Source organism: Odontomachus brunneus, unplaced genomic scaffold (assembly GCF_010583005.1).
Source record: "Odontomachus brunneus isolate Ranch 3 - 2012 unplaced genomic scaffold, Obru_v1 Obru_scaffold_035, whole genome shotgun sequence".
NCBI classification, from domain to species: domain Eukaryota; kingdom Metazoa; phylum Arthropoda; class Insecta; order Hymenoptera; family Formicidae; genus Odontomachus; species Odontomachus brunneus.
Window position 1 is genome coordinate 2,329,566 of NW_022639485.1, and position 22,372 is coordinate 2,351,937.

General features: G+C 36.8%; 1 protein-coding gene and 1 long non-coding RNA gene across 9 annotated transcripts; one reads left to right on the forward strand and one right to left on the reverse strand.

Annotated features, from left to right (window-relative positions):
- Window positions 1–620: 620 nt before the first annotated feature.
- Window positions 621–20,946, reverse strand: LOC116843718 (vitamin K-dependent gamma-carboxylase). Of its 8 annotated transcripts, none has more exons than XM_032814392.1 (12): window positions 20,643–20,946; window positions 14,212–14,348; window positions 9,415–9,675; window positions 7,038–7,359; window positions 6,617–6,799; window positions 5,027–5,190; window positions 4,662–4,892; window positions 4,326–4,579; window positions 3,330–3,530; window positions 2,890–3,128; window positions 2,120–2,431; window positions 621–1,359 (listed from the first exon to the last, which is right to left on the reverse strand). In XM_032814392.1, the coding sequence occupies exons 3-12, from the start codon at window positions 9,656–9,658 to the stop codon at window positions 1,200–1,202; spliced, it is 2,310 nt and encodes a 769-aa protein (XP_032670283.1). In that variant the 5' UTR covers window positions 9,659–9,675; window positions 14,212–14,348; window positions 20,643–20,946; the 3' UTR covers window positions 621–1,199. The 8 variants fall into 8 exon arrangements, with proteins under 8 accessions (XP_032670283.1, XP_032670285.1, XP_032670284.1 ...); XM_032814394.1 differs by having other exon boundaries at window positions 621–1,362; window positions 4,326–4,570; window positions 20,643–20,944; XM_032814393.1 differs by having other exon boundaries at window positions 621–1,362; window positions 4,326–4,573; window positions 20,643–20,944.
- Window positions 12,412–13,383, forward strand: LOC116843720. Its single transcript, XR_004377919.1, has 2 exons — window positions 12,412–12,609; window positions 12,991–13,383. It is a non-coding gene; the product is annotated as an uncharacterized LOC116843720 (long non-coding RNA).
- Window positions 20,947–22,372: the final 1,426 nt, after the last annotated feature.

A 22,372-nucleotide genomic window follows, 5' to 3' on the forward strand; every position in this document is an offset into this window, starting at 1 on the left:
TGTTTAGTCCTATTGTAATATTATTGCTTATTGTAAATATTATTGTTAAAAATTTGCTATATATGTTAAATGATCATAAAGGAAATTATATATTTATTTTTATACGTTAGTTCTATCATTTCTCATATATATTTATATACAATAATATTTGGTAATATTTGATATATATGCTATATGTTATTTGATAATGTTAATTAAATAATTAATACGATTAATTACGAGCGTAATAAAACCTAATTTATATTGTGATATTAATCTGGTGCATTAATATTATAAAATTTTTATCTTTTAAAGTATAATGAATACGCGCGCGTTTTGTTTAACATCAAAGTATTCATTCTCCCAGACAGAGACGCGTCTCCAAGCGACGTCTTGTATACGTTTTGGAGACGTCTTTATGTCCTCAGGACGTCTTCAGGGCGTCTTCAGAACGTCCCTTGGAAAGTTTGTTTGGATTGTATTATGGACTCGAAAGGTGGGATACACACATATACACACAGAATTATAAGAAATAAATCACTAAATATATTAAGGCATTGGGACATCTCTCTCTCAAACTTTATATAAAATATTGTTATAAATCGTATTTTTTTTTAAATAATGTATAAAGTATGTGACAGTTTATTTTTGTATACTGACATATTAAATCATATATTAAAATTAATTCTATAACAAATTAGCAGTTCTTCCTTAGGATTCATAAGTTACGATAGATTATCACATCATGATTCACGACAAGAATCATGTGAATCACTAGATTTTACATATCATACGGTTGCATCGTAAGCTAGAAAAATAATAAAAATAACCATACTATTGTTTGTTCATGATAACAATGTTATGTATCCTTTATATACGTATTCTTTTATATCTGCATATATTTTTACGACTATTTAAAAAATAACTGTGTTAGTCGCTTGAGAAATATTTTACGGTTTATTCTAATATTTCTGTCTCTTTTTCGAACGATACTTTATAAAACATGTATAAATTTACATGAAGGCAACTTTCATTTTTCAAAAACATCACATTGTCAAGCCCTTCGGTATAGTCGAGTCTGACTTACGTTAATTCTAAAAAGCAAAAGAAAGTTTCGAAAAGATATTCAATGAAACTAACAAGCGCGCCGATGAGATGTTGATAGGCGATTTCCAGCTTCTTTCTTCAATTGATCAATTAAGAGATTCAAATGACTCGTATTATTTGCTGACGCGCACTCGTCGTACCATAGGAACGTCGTATACTAAATGAAAGAAGGCATTCGTTATGTGAGAGAGCGTTCTTGTCCATGTAGTGATTTTGTAATTAACTTCCTTCAATAGTGGCTGCGTGTCGTTTGTTTGTATCGGAGTAGACGTTCTTCTGAAATGAAAAGAGAGATATGAATGCATCAGAGATTAATTGGGGACGGCTGTGCAAAAATGATCTAATCCACAAAATTATGATTTTTGAGTTTTTAGAGTCCATACATCTTTCTACATAAAACAAAAAAGATTCAAGCCTTGAGATGGGCGCTTGAAATTAAGTAAAGAACAGTTTTTATTTTCTATTAGTTGCATTATTTTTTACTAGTTTTTTAATACTTTTTCAAGAGTTAAACTTGTCAATGAATATCCTTAAAAAAAAAAATTAAATATGCTTGAACAAAGAATTTTAGTGCTAACTGTTTTTAAGTCAACACTTTTTAAATCACGCATCAAATTTTCATCCTTATTTTTCTCGAAACGTACTTTGTGTGAATTGGATTTTTCTCACATAACTACGGCCAACTAATTGTGAAACCGATTGACTGATTTGCAATTTAACTTATAAAAACCCGCAATCTTAAGTTTTATTTATTCTATTCGTTCAAAGAATTCTAAATTATTTTATTATCGAATATCTTCATTATTGAATGATTAACTTTTTGGCCGCTAGTTGCATTCACCAGTGATGCATTTAACTCGTGCAAATGAAACATAAGAAGGTATCTTTAGTTTTTATTTAAGGAAAATTAATTTTTATAAGTCGCGGTTCCTCGAGAAAAAAATCAAACCTTTGAATACGTTTTCCTTCTTGAAGAACCACGCGAAAAGACTTGACCGCAAGCGAGATACACGAAAGTGACACGTGTCTTCACCTTTCGTTATTCAATTGTTGTGTCTGATTGGTGTAGGTGTACATGTAACACGCTGGACATGAGCTCGTCGTCTTTACTCGGTGAAACATTCCCGTTTTTACTGGTATCGATCTACCCTTCAGTACGGTGGTCGAGTCTGGCGATTTCTCGTCGATGTAAGTCACTTCGCCCTCCAGCACTGCCAAAGAGACGTTCGTAAAGTCTGTGGATATGTAGTTCTCCAGATGCATGCCCGGAAAATCGGCCACGAACAGCACGTCCGTGTAATTCGACCAGGTGTATACGTGCTTCAAGATCTTCTCCATTTCGTACCTGAAATCCGTCCAACTATTATATAAACACATAGCTTTCTTTTCTGAAATTTACATGACATAATGAAGCATAAAAGCAAAACATCTTATTAAAAGATATAAGGAGGACACAAGAGCCAGAGTGCTGATGTTGTGCACTAGAATTTAATCACAAAATCATTTGTTTCACTTTGTAATTGATTTTCGTGATTAAATTCTAGCGTACCACATCAGCACTTTGGCTCTTGTGTCCTCCTTATATCTTTTAATTTATCCAATTTTAGAGCCATTAGAACCATTTATTACTGCAAAACATCTTATATTTCTTCTTATTGAGATTGAAATGCGTTATCGATGATACTTTGGCGGCTGACGCGTCAATTATTCAATCAATAGTGAGTTTAATCGTCGGCGTCGCCTTTGAATGCGGTTTACAATTTTCACGTGCAACAATTGGAATTAGTGATCGTGACTAGATACCGATATGAGTTGTACTGCGTAAGTAATGGCATTAGGAACGAAACCGGCTTGAAGGGATGCCAGTCGACTGTCAGCATGTCGACGCGCGGGTCGAACACTCTCTGTTGAAATCTGCCGTTTAACGAGCACCACACGTCTATATAGATGCTCAAATTCGCGGACAGCTTTATCCACATCTGCATCTCCTCGGATTGCCGATTGTCGCTCAACGCTTCCTTCTTCCGGCGCATCAGATTATCCTGCGGAATAGCGAATCAAATATAATGGATCAAATATAGTGGACAACGTTTTATACGATAAGACGGATTTGAATCTGAGAGAAGTATTTAGTAGAAGAAATATCGCTGAAAATCCGGCGAATTTTCGTGAGCTCTCTGATAAAATAATAAAACGCAATCGCGCGTTTGCTTCAGGGCTCGCTCAGGTCGTTGAAATCTTACCTTCATGCATTGCGAATACTGCATCGCCATGTCCGCGTGTCTTACCCATCGGTTGCTCTGTACCCACGCTTCAGGATCCAAGTATCGGATCTTGTTGTTCACGTTGTCGTGCACCTTGATCACCACGAGTACGGTGTCCCACGCGTGTACCATCATGTCCCAAGAGTAGCCATATAGTCCTGGCACCCAGTTGTTGTAACCCTGGAATACATACAATAATTATGAATACAAATATGATATAATATAAATAATAGAGATGTGCGAATCAAAGTCAAATTTTTAATGTCAAATCGAATCAAATCGAATCTTAGATTTTAATTTCGACTTCGAATCGAATCGATGAAATTTCTTCCGAATCGAATCGAATCGCTGAAAGAATTTTTAATTAACATAATCATTGAATTCAACATGAAAATAATGATTTCAGTATGAGAGAGATAACATTGATCATTTGAAATCAATTCGTTTTAAGGTAAGAGATATATAATATACAGTCGGTAAACGTGTATGGAATATAGTTTTAGCCTTGAAAGCTGCGCAATGACACATATTAATCCGACAATTGTCGGTAAGAGTTTATCTAAAAGTTATTATCTTCTTTTAATATTTTTGAAGAAAATCTTAATGTATAGCAAACTTTTCAAGTCATGCTAATTTCCATAAGGCTGGATGTCTTTAGCCAATATAATTGGTTAATTTTAATCGTTTATAATTTGAAAAGTATTATAGCCTCGACATTTTTGGATTAGGAATTTTTTCTTCAAATTATCTTAGGAATCCGTCTTTAAGAGATAATGCGGTGATGGCGGAACACCCTATATATATATATATATATATATATATATATATATATATAAATTTTACTCCTTAAAATTATATTTATTTTTACAATGTACTTTTTTGCAAAGATGGACTATATTACCCAGCTAATCAATTCATACTAATCAGATAACGTTAGCGTACAGTAAAGTAAAACAATATTAACGAACTCGATACCTTTGATATAAAATGCGAATACGGCAGGAAGAATTGCAGTGCGATATGACACAGCAATATAGACACCACGAGCTTCTGTTTCTTCGTAACTTTTGTTGCTCGCTGAGCTCTTGGAATTTTTTCGCGAACGTTCACGTCCTCTTCTTTACCGGACTCAATCGAATTTTCAGGTAATTGCGTGTCGTCGTCACCCTTGTTGATTTTTTCTTCAGATTTCGGTCCAGTAAAATAATCACGGTTCACTTCTTCTTTTCCTAAGAATTGAAGTAAACATTCCAGCTTAGAATTCGTTAAAATGTATATTATTTTATGAAATAAGAAAGAAATGTCGTTCACCTTCATGTGTCGTTTCGTTGTCCAAGATCTCATTCGAAGAGGACGCGCAACGTTCAAACCTCGTGGAATCTTTCCTTTGATCGTCAATTGCTTTCGCGCGATTCTCGTCGATTGGTTTGACATCAGCAGCGGAGACTCTTCGTCTCCAGTTGAAGTAATGACCTAATTTACGTGGCCAGTCAACGCGGCAAAATAGCGGCATCGTCGCCAGACACACATACGGGAACATTCCTGGAAGCATGTTCTTCGTGAAATTTTCGTCTCTCCCGTGTTCCCTCTGAATGGCGATACGAGGAATTCTCGATTGTATTTCTCGCGGCTAATTAACACAGTCTTGCCGATTGTTCATTTCCAGTGCTAGTTACCTATACTAAATAGCCTCGTGTTCATTAAGTGAAAAGCTGTGCAAAGTACCATGGCTGGTATTCGTGTCTTCTCGAGCAGCATCCAAAAACCGACGGTTAAGTCGAAGATGAAGGCGAACCAGTGGACAATTAGGTAGTCCGTCTGCTCAGTAGTCAGAAAGAAACTGCAAAGACAAGCATTTTTACTTTCCGTTCTTCATATCATCTGTTGCGCGTTTATAATAAAAAAGAATCGTCTTTTAGAAGAGATTTTAGAATTCGTGGCATTTATTTTATAAGTTTTGAATCTTATCTACAATGTGCTCCTTGCTTCCTGTTTCTTTCTTTCTAACTCTTTCTGTGTGATACTTAAACCTTGAGCCTTAAACCAGAAAAGGATAGAGAACAGGAAACAGGAAGCAAAGAGCACATTGTAGATTAGACTTTACAACACGTTGGCTGCGTTGATGTATTACTGACGACACATTCAATTTATGTGAAGTCGACGCAAAAGATCGATCTTCGGTTTTTGTCAGTAGAATAGAGAAGAAGAATATTAATAAAAAAGTAATTAATTTATCAAAGCTCTTTGATGCAATCAACTAGAGACAGAAAAACCTAATAGAAGATATACAGAGTGTTACGCTTATTTACAAGTTAATACGACGGGTTGCCTATGCGTTTTATTGGCAGGCGCGCGTGGTCTTTATATATGGTTTTAATGAGCCTTGATAGAATGCTCACTTGGAACGTAAAGTTCATGGGAAAATAAGCGCGTATCCCGTCAGATCTACTGAGATCGCGCGCGACTACGCGCGCCTGCCAACGAAATAAACAGACAACCCGTCGTACTGATCTGTATGTAAGTAACGCTATATATGAATAAATGATTCTCGTGTCAATCATGAAATCGGAAGAATTCTCTCAGGTTCCGGTGTTCTACATGGATAAGTTGGTGACCAATTCTTATGCATCACATTTTCGGAATTTTTTCACTAAAGAGAATAACGAGCGAAATGTTTAGGTAAATGATACTTTAGACTTTCGCGGTGTAGCAAAATGCTTGACCTGGCTTCTGGCTTGGTTCCTCCCACGTGAAGGTGAACCAATCATGAATATTTTAATTCACTTCTTGGGGTAAAGGAAGGAACGATCTGAAAGTTCTCTCTGAAATGAACTGGAATATTCATGTTGAAAACAAATTTGTGAAGAAAGTGTCACTAATTCTTCCGAAAACCGGGCCAAGAATTTGGGTAATTTTTAAAAAGGACTATTTGAAACTCCCTTTTTTATTCGTATATTGATGGAGTTTCGCAACTTATATCTTGCGCCATCGCTTTCTTTTCTTATCTTTTTTCCATTTTGGCTCTTCTCGTTTTTAGTTGATTGTAAAGAATATTATTTTGATTCATGAATCCTCAATGAAAGCTTTCTCTATTCTTCGCGTTTACGTGACTAGAATAATTTCGAATTCGAGTTAGGACAACCTAAAGTTCTTTCTGTTTAAAATCTCTTCTCTCTTTTATAGTAGGCGAAAATTTTTTCGTTTTGCATGATACAATCATTACAATATATGACTTGGTATATATTTTTGGCTTTCATTTAGCTTACTGGAAAGGATAGAAGACCCAGTGTCTAGATAGATTCGTCATGGCGTAGCCTTCGAGCCATTCTCGGCTGGACTTTTTCAGGCCGGCCAAGAAGTAAAGCAGGAAAAATTGAAATTTCAGGATGAAGTAATTCCAATATGGTACGGAGTCGTCGTGGTGTCTCGCCTTGTTCGCATCCAATGCGCTATGGAAACGTAAATAAATTAATATTCAATCGACATTCTCTTTCTTTTTCTTTCTCTCTCATCTCTGTCATTTTTAATTCAATTATTGATTAATTGAATTATCGATTATCTTTGTTATTCTTATTATTCTTGAGTACATATTTTAATATCACTTAAGAGAATTTTGTACTAGAGCGCTGAGTAAAAAACACTTAATTTCTCTCTCTCTCTCTCTCTCTTTCGCAAATTGTTACTTACAAATATTTATCCGCCCCTGTGCCCCAGAATAAAATCGCCACGATGCCATACAGATAGGTATGATTGTTCCAGTAGCTCTTGTCTAACAGAAAAATGTACCAATAAGGCAGAGCGAAGCAGGCGCAAGCGAGCTTGAAGCGCAGACCGAGAGCGATCCCGAAGGCACCTATCCACATCACAGTGTACAACATTATCATCCACGGCAGCGACGGTGGCCCCATCCCATGGATCAACGGAAAGTGACATTCCCATGGGTCGCCCCATTTGATGTCGATGTTCGAAAACCCTCTCTCCTCAACGACGTCTATCACCATGCACAGTCCTGCGAAAAGAGTGTTAGATCTTGAGAATCGGCATCGAGAAAAAGATTGACTTAATTAACATGGCACAACTAAATATGTCTTTGTTGAAGGAAACAGAATTTCTGGTTCTTAAGAAGCAACTTCAGGTCTTAAGGGAAGTTTTTAGTCTAGATAGCCGAAAATAGTAAATTCCACAACATTTTTTCAAAGAATATATATGAATAAAGATATTCATATAGATTGTTTGAAAAAGAATCTATATGAATATCTTTATTGATTTTTTTTAAGAAAATGAATAAAACTCTCCTATTTTTCGGATTCTTTAATCCGAACCTCCCCTTGAGAACAAGAAAATTTTTTATCTTCAACGACAATGTACTTAGTTCTGTCATTGTCACTTTAATACAAACAATCTTTTCTCTTCATGCACGATATTGCGAAAAGTCTGTGAATAATCTCGAGAGAAGGAAAGAGATTCTGTTCGAATTAAAAATTGTTTACCGATCTGTATCATTTGAATCGAGTGAGATTGCAATTCGAGTTGCATTCGAATCGGATGAAATAGCTAGTCGCTTTTGCTGACTACGTAATTCCAGCGTTTAATAATAATTAAGATATAATTAGGGCGGGCATTGTTTAAGCAAAGGGAAACACCATGGTCCCACTTTTTCTACGAGCGACATAGAATCACGGTCGTGCTTTCATTGGCTCGAGCCATTAATCCTCATGACCGCTTTAATAGGTCTTAAATTGTGTCTAGTTATTACGATTCAAATTCTCCACTCTCCGTTTGTAAAGTGTTGCAGTGAGTAGGATTAAATTGTATGTTACCAGCGACAAGTCTGCGCGCAGATTTGCGGAATGTTCTTTTAAACCGTTTTGCCGATCAAATGTAGACATTAATCATTTCAGATAGTAACAAAATACCAGTTAAACATTTTTAAAGCCTACATCCTTTCCAATATCTACTTTTTTATTTATAATTTTGGCTTGTGTGTGGAGCTAGATTTTTTATTTTTTATTTTTTATTTTTTTACATTCAGTGGAAACAAAATATTCGTTAACCACATAATGTCGTTCTGACGGCATTCACATATTTTTATCCTGGAAGATAATTGGTTTAAAGGTCGCGTGGGCATGCATTGCCGAAAGATCAGAATCTTGAAATTTAGAAATTGAGAGACAATTTCCTGAAAAACATTAAGATCGAAACCTGAGTACTAAAGACTATATTCTGAAATATAATTTTCCCGAAATATACAAATGTTCCGAGGAAAAACTATTATATAATATATATTTTCCTATTATATAGGAAAAACTATTATATTTTAATAGAAACAACTATATATATTTCCTAAACTTAATGTCATGTAAAAAAATGTTTCAGATAAAATTCTTAGAGTTTCAAGAAGGATGCATAATACTACCATTGGCTTAACCTTGTAGTGGACGTGTAAGATTTTTTTAAGATCAGTTTGAATTTCATTAATGGAATTATATGTTTTTTTTAAACACAAATTGATTTCTAGAATCATCCTGCATATAAAAGTACCGAAACTAAAATGTCATTGAAAAGTGAATACATTCTGAGATATTTTATATTTTATTCGGGTACTTTTCAATTCACAAGATATGAAATATCTTGTAAGATATTTATTTGTACTTTTAAAAATTTCACTTTAACACTTTTTTTAATAAAGTCGATTGTTATATAAAAGAAAACAAAGAAATCTTAAAAATTGCATTGAATTTTGCAGATTCATTTACGCACTAGTGTGCAAAGATAAACTAATATTTAATATCGATCGATTTTTGTCATGAACATCTTCTATTCACTTAGCTACACTTTTGCTATACTCGCATGAATAGATACCAATACATCCAGCTGTACAACAAGACAATTTCAATATTTCAGATAAAGTTGCATTCCGGGAGATTGTTTCGATACTTGAATTCCGATATTACGATTGTTCACAAAATCGTGTCTCATTTCTTAAATTTCGGTACATTTGTTTCACTGCACTTGGAACACTGCATGTTCGTAAAAAAATCGTGTATTTAAAACAGACACTTACCGAATAGAGCTCTAGCCACTCCCAGACTGGCCGGATCGGTCGGACGATAAAGGAGCTGTGTGAACTTCTCGAAGCTCAACACATCGCTCACTTTGCAGCCGCAGAGTTTCTCGAAGTTGTCGTTGAACGATAGTAACCACAATGACCAGAACCCAGACGCGATCCTCGCGCAATTTGCCACGTGCGATTCATCGTCCGTCGACGTGGGCGCGCTTTTCGTCGACTCGTCTTTCTCTCGCCACATATCACTGCTCTCAGTTTCTGTGGGCAAGAGTAGGTTTTCCATTAACTTTGTTTCTCCGATCATCGATCTGAGGGAACTCGAAAGGTGTATCGCACTTCAAAGTGCACGGTGCAGTCACGCTTTTGAGGAAACGTGCGTTCGAAGTGCACGCGAAGCAAGTCGTACCGTTCCGTTTTCGCACGATATCCGTAATATTTCACACATGGTATGAACTTCCCGCGAAAATCTCGACGCGACCTCGAGAACATCGAGATGTCGAGTGGATCGAGAAGAAGAGAGACAGACGGAGAAGCGAGTTGAAATCGTACTTAGCTGGCTCCCCGCGCGAAAGGAGTCGACGGCGACGACGATAACGACGGCGACGTGAGGAGTCTGCCGCAGCAGTTGGAAGATACGATCTCGTCGTCTTCGCGTTCTTCTTCGTGGCGTCGTGCAGTAGACTGGCCAGTCTCTGTCCGGAGTCTGGAGCAGTCGGAGAAGGAAGAGGAGCTTCGCGCCGGTTGTTCCGGAGGCTCAGAGTAGGAATACCGTCGCCAAGCAACGTGGCGGACTATTGACCCGCGCCCGCGCAATAATTACACTTTATCGGCACTTCTTCATCCTACACGCGCTCGTCACACGCGAGGACTCCGTCGACGAAACGCCGTCGGTCTTTCCTCCGAAAGTGAGATCCACCCTCGGGAAATTTAAATGAAAGTGATCGTAATTACGATAAGTTGCACTGAAGAGAGAAAAGAATGTTCGATGTAACTAAAGTTATAATCACTTTCGGTCTCATTCTTATTTTTTGACAGTTTTTGCTGTAGTAATATAACGTGCATACAAAGTTATTATCACTAATATTATAGCAGAATTTAACAAAAAGAAAACGATTTTTTTACTATAATTATATTTATACTATAATTTTTATACTATAATATTTGTACTATAATTTTATTTTAACTATAATTATATTTACTATAATTATTCATCTATGTGATTATAGTCACAAGTACCAAACATTTTTTCCTCAGTGTGAAATTAAGGGCGAATAGACTCCACTTTTGCGTCAAAAGAAATCTCGAGTTTCTTCGGATGAGCAAGTATAAAATGCTGCCAAATTTATAAGAGCTGTTAAACTATTAAGCTATTGAAAAATTGTCTCTACTGTAAGTTATAGCTAGTTAACGCAATAATAAAAAGAAGTTGATGGGTGATGTAATTATTTCGTTAGCAGCGATGATGGGACTGCAAACGGGTGGAAATTTCAGGTCTGCATTGCGTTTGAGAGATTCAATGCTTCAATATTGTTTTTGAACTGATACGCGGAGTTCTATTAGACGAGTCAGATATAAATGAATTATGGCATGTATGTATGTCCAATGTGTTCTCTTCTATATTTAGCGCGTATGATTCATAAGATCTCATTAACAATGTTTAGATTATAGCCATGTGCTATTTTTAGTTGTATACATGTATACTTTGTATTACCCCCACAATACACACGCATACACAGACATAAACAACAATCACGACTTAAGCGAGCGACTGAATTCCGCGATTATTCTCTTGGAAAATTTGCATTTTACTAGTGTGTGGATTTTTACAAATCCGGCCGTACTCTATCCGACACCAAATGACATTCTGACAAGCGATTTTGCCAACTTGTTATCGCGTATCGCGCGGTACAAAGTAGCAATTAACCCGAACAATCATCTGTTTTAACAGAATTAATTTGCTTTTATTGGAACGATTACATTACAAAATATTTTCGAGAGACTCACGTCTGTCGGATAAATTCCAAACAATGGCCGAGCGCAAGTAGGTTTTTTCATTTTATGGATTTTTATAAATCGCATCCGACCGGATTCTATTCGGTTCATTTGATCCGATTCGACTGATTTTGCCGAAGCTGTTATCGCATATCATGCATAATAAAGTTGCAATTTCCCCGACGAATCTCTTCCTCCTCATCAAAGGAGCTTCTAGCGCTATTTTCTAGTTTCAATCAGTATTTTGTTAATAAGATTGTTTGAAATGTCTAAAAAATGATTTTGCAACGATATTAGTGAGATTACATTCGTAAATGTCGCAATCGTTCTTTATTTTAAACGTTAAATTAAATATTTCAAAAGTGACAATATAATAGTAAGTTGTAAGACACTGTGATTTAATATTAATATTAATTATAAGAAATATGTATATGAAATGGACAGTAAAGTATACAGTAGATTGTAAAACGATTTAGACGCAATGAAGTTGAAGGTTTACTGTTTAAATTGAGAGACATTACTGACTTGCTCAATAATTATATTAACAATAATAATAATAATTAATTATTATTATTTAGTGTTCTTAATTATACTATTAATTATATTATTATTACGTAAGTCCATCGATAATGACTCTCAGTTTTGACAGTTTGGTGAACTTCCAACTGTATTATGTGTAAATCGTTTTGCAATCCACTATACTTGTTATTGTATTTAATAAGTGATCAATTTCATTGAATTTTAATTGGAAATACATAAATATCATGTTGAAATGAATAATAAATATAGAAATAAATATAGAAATGACATTATGATAGGTTATTTCAGATTTGACGCTATATGTATGTATGTGCTGCCATTTTTTCACTCATATATTGTCGATCTCACAAGTATTCTCATCGAAAGATCTAAATATCTCGAAAACGATACAGCAAAGATCATCGAAATTCCAGTTACTTATTGTTAGTTCGGTAAGTCTTCGTATTATGTACATATTGTAAGTTTATCTTGTATTTGGTCAAACGCTAGAGTCTCCTCAACAGCATAAATCGATTTGCTCTCATTGTAACGATTATGCTACAAAATATTTTCGAAAGATTCATGTCTCTCGGATAAATTCCAAATTTACATTACGAAGTAAATTATGTCCGACTCAATCTTATCTGGACGATAAAAGTGTCCGAGGCGGATTTAATTAAAGTAAGTAACGAGCGATTTATCGCGTGCAGATTTTTCCATGAAGTTTATGTAGTGACAACACGCGACTATCCTGTTGTCATTACGCTGCATAAAATATTTGATAGAATTACGTAAGAAACATCTCTGTAACTGAATCGCGTTTTTGATAAAACATGATAAAATCACTAAATCGATAAATATTCAGTTGTTTGGTACCGTAAACCGTAAAAAATAAATTATGGTATAAAACGGTACCAGACGAAAGAAACTGATAACATTTTTGTATGAGCTGAAATGTGAGAAATTGAAATTTCCCATAGAAATTATAATTTCACACAAAGTCATGTAGTACTTAAATGAAATTTCCATATACTTCTATTAATCCTTATCGGACTTTTCAAGGGTTGCGATGTTGCACCACTGTCAAGCGTTCACGGCTGCTTCTCATCGCGCTGCTTGCACCGCGGCGGAAAACTCGACGAGTGCAGTCGCGATTGTGATGACAATTCGCGAACTGGACTATTCGTGGCACTCGCGCGATAACTATTCTCGCGCTGGGCCGGATAGAAAGCAACGATGGCGAACGTCAAACGACCACAACATGGACAAGCCGTATCTGCGGGATGCCGTGTCAGAGTGCACGTCTCCTCACGAAGCATCTCTTTTCCGTGTACTAACCGACGTTCGCATGCCTTTAGATACGTTATCGCCGCGAGTCAATTTTGCTTTTCGTAACGGAAGCTACGTTTTTAACGCGCCGATAAGTGACGTAAAGTGACTGGGATTCAAAAACACGAAAAAAAAGAAAACAATTCGTGTAATGTTACATGCGGAAAAGAAATCTCAGCTGATCCAACTGAACGTGGAAACACGGTGAAATGATATTTCTGTTATTCCATGACTGGGAATGTTTGTCTGAACATGCGGTTGTATTGAAACTCGGTTGAAATAACTGAAAACGGATTATTAAACCATCAAGGCTCTCAGATGCACAATCAATTCCAAACGAACAAAGTTGACAAAATTCGTAAACCAAGAAATTGCACTTAATTTATGCGTAAAATAAAGAATGGGATTCCAAATAAATCTCTCTAAGAATTACTCAAACGTAATTACTCAAACATCTACACTCTCTTCAGTAGAAAAATCCTAAAAAAAGACGATGCAGGAGGATTATTTTACTGTGGACTCTCTTAAAATCAAACACATCACTCTCTTGAAAACAATTAAATATTTTTCGATTGAATTTGTTTGGATCGATCGTCAGTTAGTTGAATAGAAACACGTTTGTTCAAATCAATCGTTAAATTGAAAGGAGTTTAATTTGTAGTTTTATACAACTCTGATTCAAACGAATGCTTTGGATCGCGCTGATGGAGACGGTCGTATTTTCATCTGATCTCCGTTCAGTTGCACTAAACTGAAATTTTCTTTCCATGCACAATGATGTTTCGGCCACTAAATAACCTCTCTCTCAAAATATTTATCCTCAATTTATCCTTTCTCGAGTCGCTGCAGTCTGGCTGGAATATTGTACGCGCCGCAATCTGCGTACGATAAAATTTGCATAGCGCGTGTGATAATAACAATAAATAAGCTCACATCGTAAATAACGGCGCTTACACAATGTCCGATTGTTTAATCGCGCTGCAACGGAGTCGTTGAATCGGCGCCGGGAGCCTTTTCGATCTCGCAGCTGGGGCGCTTTAATGAATGGACGTCACTTCGCGCTGCATACATCCCCAACGGCCGTTTTAGGGCTGTAAAACAAAAGACTGATTTATTTCACGCACGCCCCTCAATCTGTCTCCGCGGACCACTTTTGATTAGTGCTGCCTCTTCAAGTTACTTCCCTCCGAAACTGCCGTCTCGTGATGGACGTGTCTCACAATCCCGGCTAAATTTAAGGAGGTCGTAAAGCAAAGTGAGTTTGTTCGGAATTCATTGAAACTTGCGTTGCATATAAATTGAAATGTCGTCTACCTGCTTGTGCAATTAGAAAATAATTGATCATGCGGGAGTTGAGATATTTGGAATTAAAATTGAGACACTTTTTATATATGCTCCTTGGTGTGCTATTTTTAATTTCTATTTTTAATTCCTTGTAAACTAAAATTAGAAATTTTAATGAAAAGTTACTATAATATTAAAGATTAATATAACGATATTGTACACATATTTCAGAATTATTAACTGTTTTGTTTAAAACATACAACAGTAGAAAGTTTATAATTTATAGTAATACTTGATATATACATATATATTTAAACATTTATATACTTCTTTCAATTGTTTGGTGGATCTATATTATATTTGATGCACAAATTAATAAGAAAAATAAGGAAATAATATTTTCCGTGATATTGTATTAATATACACACGCGCGCGCGCACGCGTACACAACATACATATATATAGATATATGTACATATCTATTCCAACTTTGTCTCTCTTAAAATAATATTTATTATTATATTATATTTATTAGTTAGATAATGGAACAAACGTATAGACATGTAATTTTGTTCAATAAATAGTAAATTTATGAGCGATCCTCTTTGCAACTAAAAATATGACACTGAGCCTTACAATCTCCTCAAACGCGTTCTAAAACTCGGCCGTGTCTTTTCATTAACACACGACAAATAATTTTCAATTTGAACTTGACAATCTACGTGATTCTTATATAAATTTCGCGACATTATGCTCGTCGTTTCAATAAATCGAAACCGGTTGTTCTCGCGTAAAGCTGGGAAATTAATAGAGAATGTTTGTTTTTCCGGACAGGCAAATACACGGGTCGGGTATTTGCTGGGGGTATTTATTTTGGAATTCGAGCGGCAGCACCTGGAACCGATGCGAAGAGAGCGAGCGAAAGAGGGGGGAGGGAGAGAGGGAGAGAAAGGAGAGAGAACGAGAGAGACGCGGTATAAGTTCAGCTCCGTGATCGTACCGCGCGCGTATTTGCTCAGCTATTTATCACGGTTTATTATTTCCCATTGTCGGCAGACTTGAAGGGCATTGTTGGCGCACGAGAAGGGCCAAGGCGAATTTCTAAAACCGTGTCCGATCGAATTTGCATAGAGTGCGGGCAGCGCGTTCGCGGTGCATCCGATTATCGAGGGACCTACTAATTGTTATCTCGCATTGTTCCCTCATATCGCGAAGTATTCTTCTCATATGACGTGCAATAATCAATCGAGGCGTGTAATAATTATTGCATTTCTCTCGTGCGAATTCCTTGTACGAGAAGATTTGCGAACTAGAGCTGTATTCTTATAGAATTCTTACAGTTACCTTTATCGTTAATTAAGTATCTCAAAATTGCCTTTAAAAACTTTAAAGGGTCCAAATAGTATGAAATAATTTTATTTTAATATATTTATGTGTTTACATTATCCTATTCTAATATTCTAACGATATTAGAAGACAGCACAAAAACCTGACTGATTGAGAGTCAATAATCTCATGTCTCTTATATTAATTGTTTATTTTTATTAGATATGTTTTATATATATTTCGTACTATTTAATTATTTATTAAAAGTTTATTTTTTAAATCGATTAAAAGTACAAGTTTCGTCTTGATCTCTAGATGTTCTCAGATTTTCAAGAAAGTAAAGGACTTACCCAATTTTCAGATCATACGAAAGTCTAACGGTTCTCGAGTCATGACAGAACATACAAACAAACATCATGTACACATCAGTATTTATGAAACTGTGACAAGGAAATTGAAAATTCGCCGAGCGGTGAACTTTAAGAAATAAATTCGCTTGTAGAACAGAGGCGATCTCGCGCCTCCGACTCGCTCGTATGATGTCCAAGAATTATCCGATGAATATTTATTATTATAATATCGACACACTTCGAATCACGAGCTCTCGTCGATGTAGCAACATTGAGGGGCGGCTGTCGGTGGGTCCGCGGCGCGAGAGGGCAGTCTAGATGGAGTGGGCAAAAAATCGGGCATAAAATTAACAGTATACAGCCAGCAGAATGCAGTTTGTTGCTCGGCAGTAATATTTCACGAAGGTCTCTCCCCTGCGGGGCGAGTGGGTTCCGTTCTCCAGGGGAAGGCGCAACAATGGAACCCTTTACCGAGCCCCCGGTGCCCAGCCAGCATCCATACATCATCATTCATACTGGCAAAAAAGCCGGGGGGCACCTTTGCAGTGCGCGCGCGTCACGAGAGGGGGAAGTGCGAGACACATTCGAGGTACGGAATAGTATTCCGCATCAAATATATCCCGACATATCGAGAAATTGCGTCTGTCGTGTCGCGTCGTGTCTTACCGACGAAAGAGCGGCGCTCGCCGATTGATTTCCCGGCTGCCCCAGGAATGACCTGGAAGCTGCGCTTGTATTGCTGGAGGCGGCGATGAAACGATCATGATTTATCAATTTTTGTATTGAAAATAATATGTATGTAATTTTGTATATGAAATAAACTTCATATATCTTTCAATTCGTGTTATTAAAATTATTTTATAATTGGAAACATTTTAATAAATTATATTTATATATACACACATACACTAGTTTTATTGTTAAACGCTATATTTTTAGTGATGCTCATAAATGTACTACTTATCAAAGAAAATTACTGTAGATTTATTTCACTTTCTATCACTGTAAATTTGAAACGAAATTGAGGTAAATGTATACAATATTACAAATGCGAGAAATTGATTATTTTTTTATTTTCAGACGAATGCTTTATTTATGCATCAGTTTATTTAATAGAGACGATAAAAAGAGGCATATAAATATTTAAATATATGTATACATATTTCGAGTATTATTATGAATTATGAGCTTTCCACCGTTGTACTTTGAAAACAACATGGTTAGTAATTCTGAAATTTGTATATAACGTCTGTATATCAGTCTTTAATATCACAGTAATTTTTTATCAAAATTTCGCATATAATTTAGAAGATATTAAAAATAAAAGTGAAAAACACGTGTTGGCTTCAAAGAACACGTCAAGAAAAGTGTCAACTTTAGTTGCAAATATCTCAGCTCTCAAATGGCTAATTTTTTTTTAATTACACGCGCGAACATAGATATTAGATAATATTTCATTGTGCATAGCTTCATCAAATTCCTACGAAATTTGTTTTATGATTCATTCACCTTAAGATAATTTACTTAAGATGTTTCTCTTGTTTTTCTCTATTTCTTTACTTGTCTGTCGATCTATAATTTTATTCTGTCATGTGTACTAAATAAAAAGCTTTTTTTTTTACGTTAATAGGGATTACCACTATTGTTAAATTTCTCCGAAATTTATTCCAAGTTACTCCCAAGGCCACCACATTTTCAGAGGCGGAATTTTTACCCCTTCGAGGACTGGCGCCTTTCGTTGGCAGGGGTTGCGTGTAAACAATGACGAGCGAAAATCGTAACGGCATGTAGGAAAACGCGCGAATCCGTGTCGCGACGATCGAAGAACGAGGAAAGAGGGTGCTCGATCGTCAGAAGAAGGGAACGATCAGTTTGAGTCGGACTCATCGATCACACGAGAAACGGCAGCCGTCGAGTGAGAAAGCCGTCGATATTGAGAGATGAGAGAAAGAAGAACAAGAGAGGGTGAGAGAGAAAGAGAGAAAGAGGGAAAGAGAGAGACAGAGTCGGCTCGGCGTGAGGCGAAAACCAAAAAGATGAGCGGGACGGCGAGTAATCCGCTTTTCGAAATGAGGCAACCCCTTCGAGACGACCCATCGGCCGTGTCACAGCACGGGTGACTGATTGTAAAACCATAGAGTAACCCACAAAGGGTTGTAACGCCAGCGCGGCAAGGGAGAGCAAGAGAAAAGGAGAGCGGGCGGGGAGACGGTTTAAAATTGCGTCTCGTAATCGACGTGTAATCCTGTACAACCGTGACAGCCCGGAGATAATGCGCGTAACGAGAGATGACCAGTTTGTTTTCCCCGGTGGATAATGGGCTGACACTGAACGGCGCCGTTTTATTTCTTGCGACCCTTTCGCCACCGACGAGAATCGATGTCGCGCGAGTGAGAACGTTGAGATCGTCGACAATTATGGAATATGCTATCTATGCCGCTTTGCAAAGTCGTTCCTCAATGAAACTGAGTCCCTCAATGAAAGTCATTCCTCAATGAATTTGATATGAAACTTTCCTTGTTCAGAAAACTCGTGACAGTTTTCTTTGCATCATTATAATTTTTATTTTAACAGTAGAATATAAAATGTGCAGTAGGTATCTTGCGCGGATTTAAGGTGTATGTAAAAATTAAAAAACTAACTAGTAATTAATAAATAATTGAATAATCTTCCATACACCTCAATATTTGATAAAATCCGCTTGAAAGTACCGAGAGCTGACCAAGCACTGTTTACTAACTGACTTTCTAACTGACTTAACAAAAGAGGAGATTCTTAATTTATCCTGCGTGTATGTATGTTTATTTGTATGTTTCCTCATAGCTCGAAAACTTTCAGAGATATTGAGGAGAAACTTTCTGTAACTTATGTTCAATATGTTGTTTACGTGTTTCTTAGATTAGTGTCATTATCTGAGTTTGTCCAAGTGATCTGAAAATTGAATAATTTCGATATTTTCTTGAAAATCTGTGGACATCGAGAGGTATAAGACGAAACTTTTATTCTTAACTAATTTAAAGAACAAAATTTTAGTAAATAATTATAAGTACGAAATAAAGGACTTCTTTAACAAAAATAAATAAATCCTTTCTTTAAGATTTCTTTAACAGATATAAATTAATAAGTAAAAATAAACAATTGTTCTCAAAAACCTCAAATGCCATAAAAGATATGGTATAATTTTGTCTTAATATTTCTATATGTGTATATGTGACCTATGGATCTGTCAAAAATCGGTGAAAAAAATAAATTAGGCAGAAACTAACTAAGTATATAACTGTCAATTTTTTGTGCTGACTTCTATTATTATTAGAATATTAAAATAGGTTTGTAGGAAACATTGAGTCAAAATTATTTAATACTTTTTAGGATTTTTAGACTTTTGAAGGCGATTTATTCTTTACTCCATTATATCCACTCATAGTACTTTACAAAATCACTCCACAATTATTTAGTGGTCTTTAATTTACGACAATTTTCTTCACCTTATTGTAATTCTCAAAGATTTTTAATATAGTATTATTTAAATTTTTTCTGCTTCTACATAATGTTTTTAATGTAATGCACGCATAAAAACTCAAGCGCGAGGATATTGCAAAATAATTAAACGAAACGATGAACTTTCGAAAAATTGAACTTTCTCATTCCTCTATTTACTTTAACCGGTAAACACGCTTTTCACACGTCGCTTTGAATATATTATCACGATTATCTGGGCGCGATCTACGCGTAGACAGGTAAACACCTGATCAGTATTCTGTACGATTAGCATGACTTAGGGCAGTCTTCCAGAAGTGTGATCTCGATCGCGCTTCTCTCACGCTTCACTCGTCGCAGCTGCCGCGTAGCCGCTCCTCTCTTTCCAGAACTCGTTCAATGTTTTTTTTCCACTAAAAATCGCAAGAGCACACGAGATGTTTTGTCGCGCGGAGGGTGTTTTTGCACCCGAGTTTTCGCTTCTTTTCAAGCATATCGTGCCCATCACGCTTTCGTGTGTGATCCATCAACCATGTCGGTTATAGTTATACAAACAGAAGCAGGGCGCAATAATAGACAGTGTTCCGTTAACCTTAGCGTCAAAATTTAATTCTTTAACTATTTTTTCGGAAGTTGAAACGATGCGAAGGAATCCACCCAGGTCATGAATGCCTTCAATTTTTGAATTATAAACACTACTTGTAAAGTTTCATGAGGTTTTGTGACTTAATACCTTCGATAAAATAACTAATTATACTAAAATAAATTAAACTAAGTTAAAATTGGGCTATAAACTAAAACTATCTTTAAATTAAATTAAACCAAACTAAATTAACTAATTTAAGCATAAATTAAACAAAACTAAATCAAATTGAACTCAGCTGAACTACAATAAGCTAAAACTAAATCAACTGAATTAAATTAGAAATAGATTGCAAACGAGCTTACCTCTGAGGAGCCTGGAACCAACTTCGTTTATTAACGTACGAAAAAAGTTTGCTTGGATTATTTCTGATCAAAATTTCAAATATCAGAAATTCAATTGAAATTACCAGAATTCTGTTCAAGTTAACAAGCTTTCTTTAAGCAGAAATTAATCAGTCCAACCAAACTTTATTTTCCCGTGTAAGAAGTCTTCTTTTGCCAGTGAACCTTTCACTCACAGCTGGTTCTTCGAAGCCTCGCAGCCGTCTGGCTGGAACGCGGCTCAACAATTAGACAATGGCTTACACGCTGCTACGTACATGTACACAGCTCCGACCTGCGAATACTCGTCGTCGATTCGTCTACAATCCAATCACATCCCATCCGCGTGACACACGCGAACGAATTGGAATCTGATTACCGTTCGTCTTCGTGCGGCAGTTCATAACTCCCGGAGCGAGAGGAACTGACGTGTTCGCATTACCGGCTACAAGGGACCTCCATTCTGCCAGCGCGTTCGTCCGGAAGGACGTTTTTAGGGCGGCAAGACTGTGGGGGTTACAGGTACCCCAGTTAGGAGACACCGTTCCGCGGACAGCGTGCGCTTGTCACACACACAGGGGGTGACATGAGAAGCGGAGGGTCCATCTCTCGCCCGCTTGGCCTGGTCAGACCTTGTTTCCCGGAGAAACGTCGCGATTTTTATCGCCGCTCCGTGTCTCGCGGGAGACCATGTCCCTTGGGAGTCTGTGTTTTCAATGCTGAGGGAAAAGCGCACACGAGCCCGAACGCAAGGTGGAATGGACGCAACATCTGAGGCTCGCTGTCTATTGAATGCGCTTTAAATTGATGAGGTTTTGTGACTTCTGTTCTCGACGAAATAAACAATTATATTAAACTAAATTAAATTAAATTAAAATTGAGATAAATTAAAAACTTTAAGATTCAGGTCGTATTTCGCTTTTCTGAGTTTGAATCATGTCTTTCTTGTATTTGGTTCTGACATTTCATGAATATTTCAGTTCATTTCTTCAGGGAGCAGGGCGACCTGAAACTCCTCTTCAACAAGTCATTTTTAGCTTGATAAAAAGGATGAAAATAAACTGAAGAAGAGGCATCTTGGCGCGTGATCCCAGTGACGCGCGTAACGCACAAATGAGGTCAAACAATCTCTGAGGTCAAATTGGAGGGCGATCTAGGTCGGGCGAACGAGGCGAACTCACCTCGGAGAGGCGCGCGTTCCGTCGATTAAATTATTGGATGATCTATCGGGTGATGTGTGTATTCGAGGTTTCGGCGATCGAATCTACCTTGACCCGCTCTTGGGCTCTTACTTACGCCACCCTATGTGGTTTATCTTCCTCCATAACGTCGATAGAGATGCAACGGCGCGTGCAGTCTTTTTTTCCCTCGGCGATATTATTTCGCCGCCAACGGCAACTGTTTTACTTGTTCGCCGGCCGGGCCACTTCGTTCTCAAGTGGCCGACAGACATCTGCGATCATCGTTGTACGTGCAACATACGCGGGCACGCGCGCGTGTTCGCTTTTTACAGAAGACCCGCTCGTGATCGGGTCGAGTGCTACTGTGTGGAACATAACGATCTTCTCGGCAACTAGTTCGTTGCTTTTTTGCACTTTTTAATAGGAATGAAGAAGACAATCTCGAGTCTCGGTAATATAACGACTGAGAGGAGGAGTAAGAGGAATTTTGAACTACGGGAGATACGACAATTTTATAATAATTTTCATAAA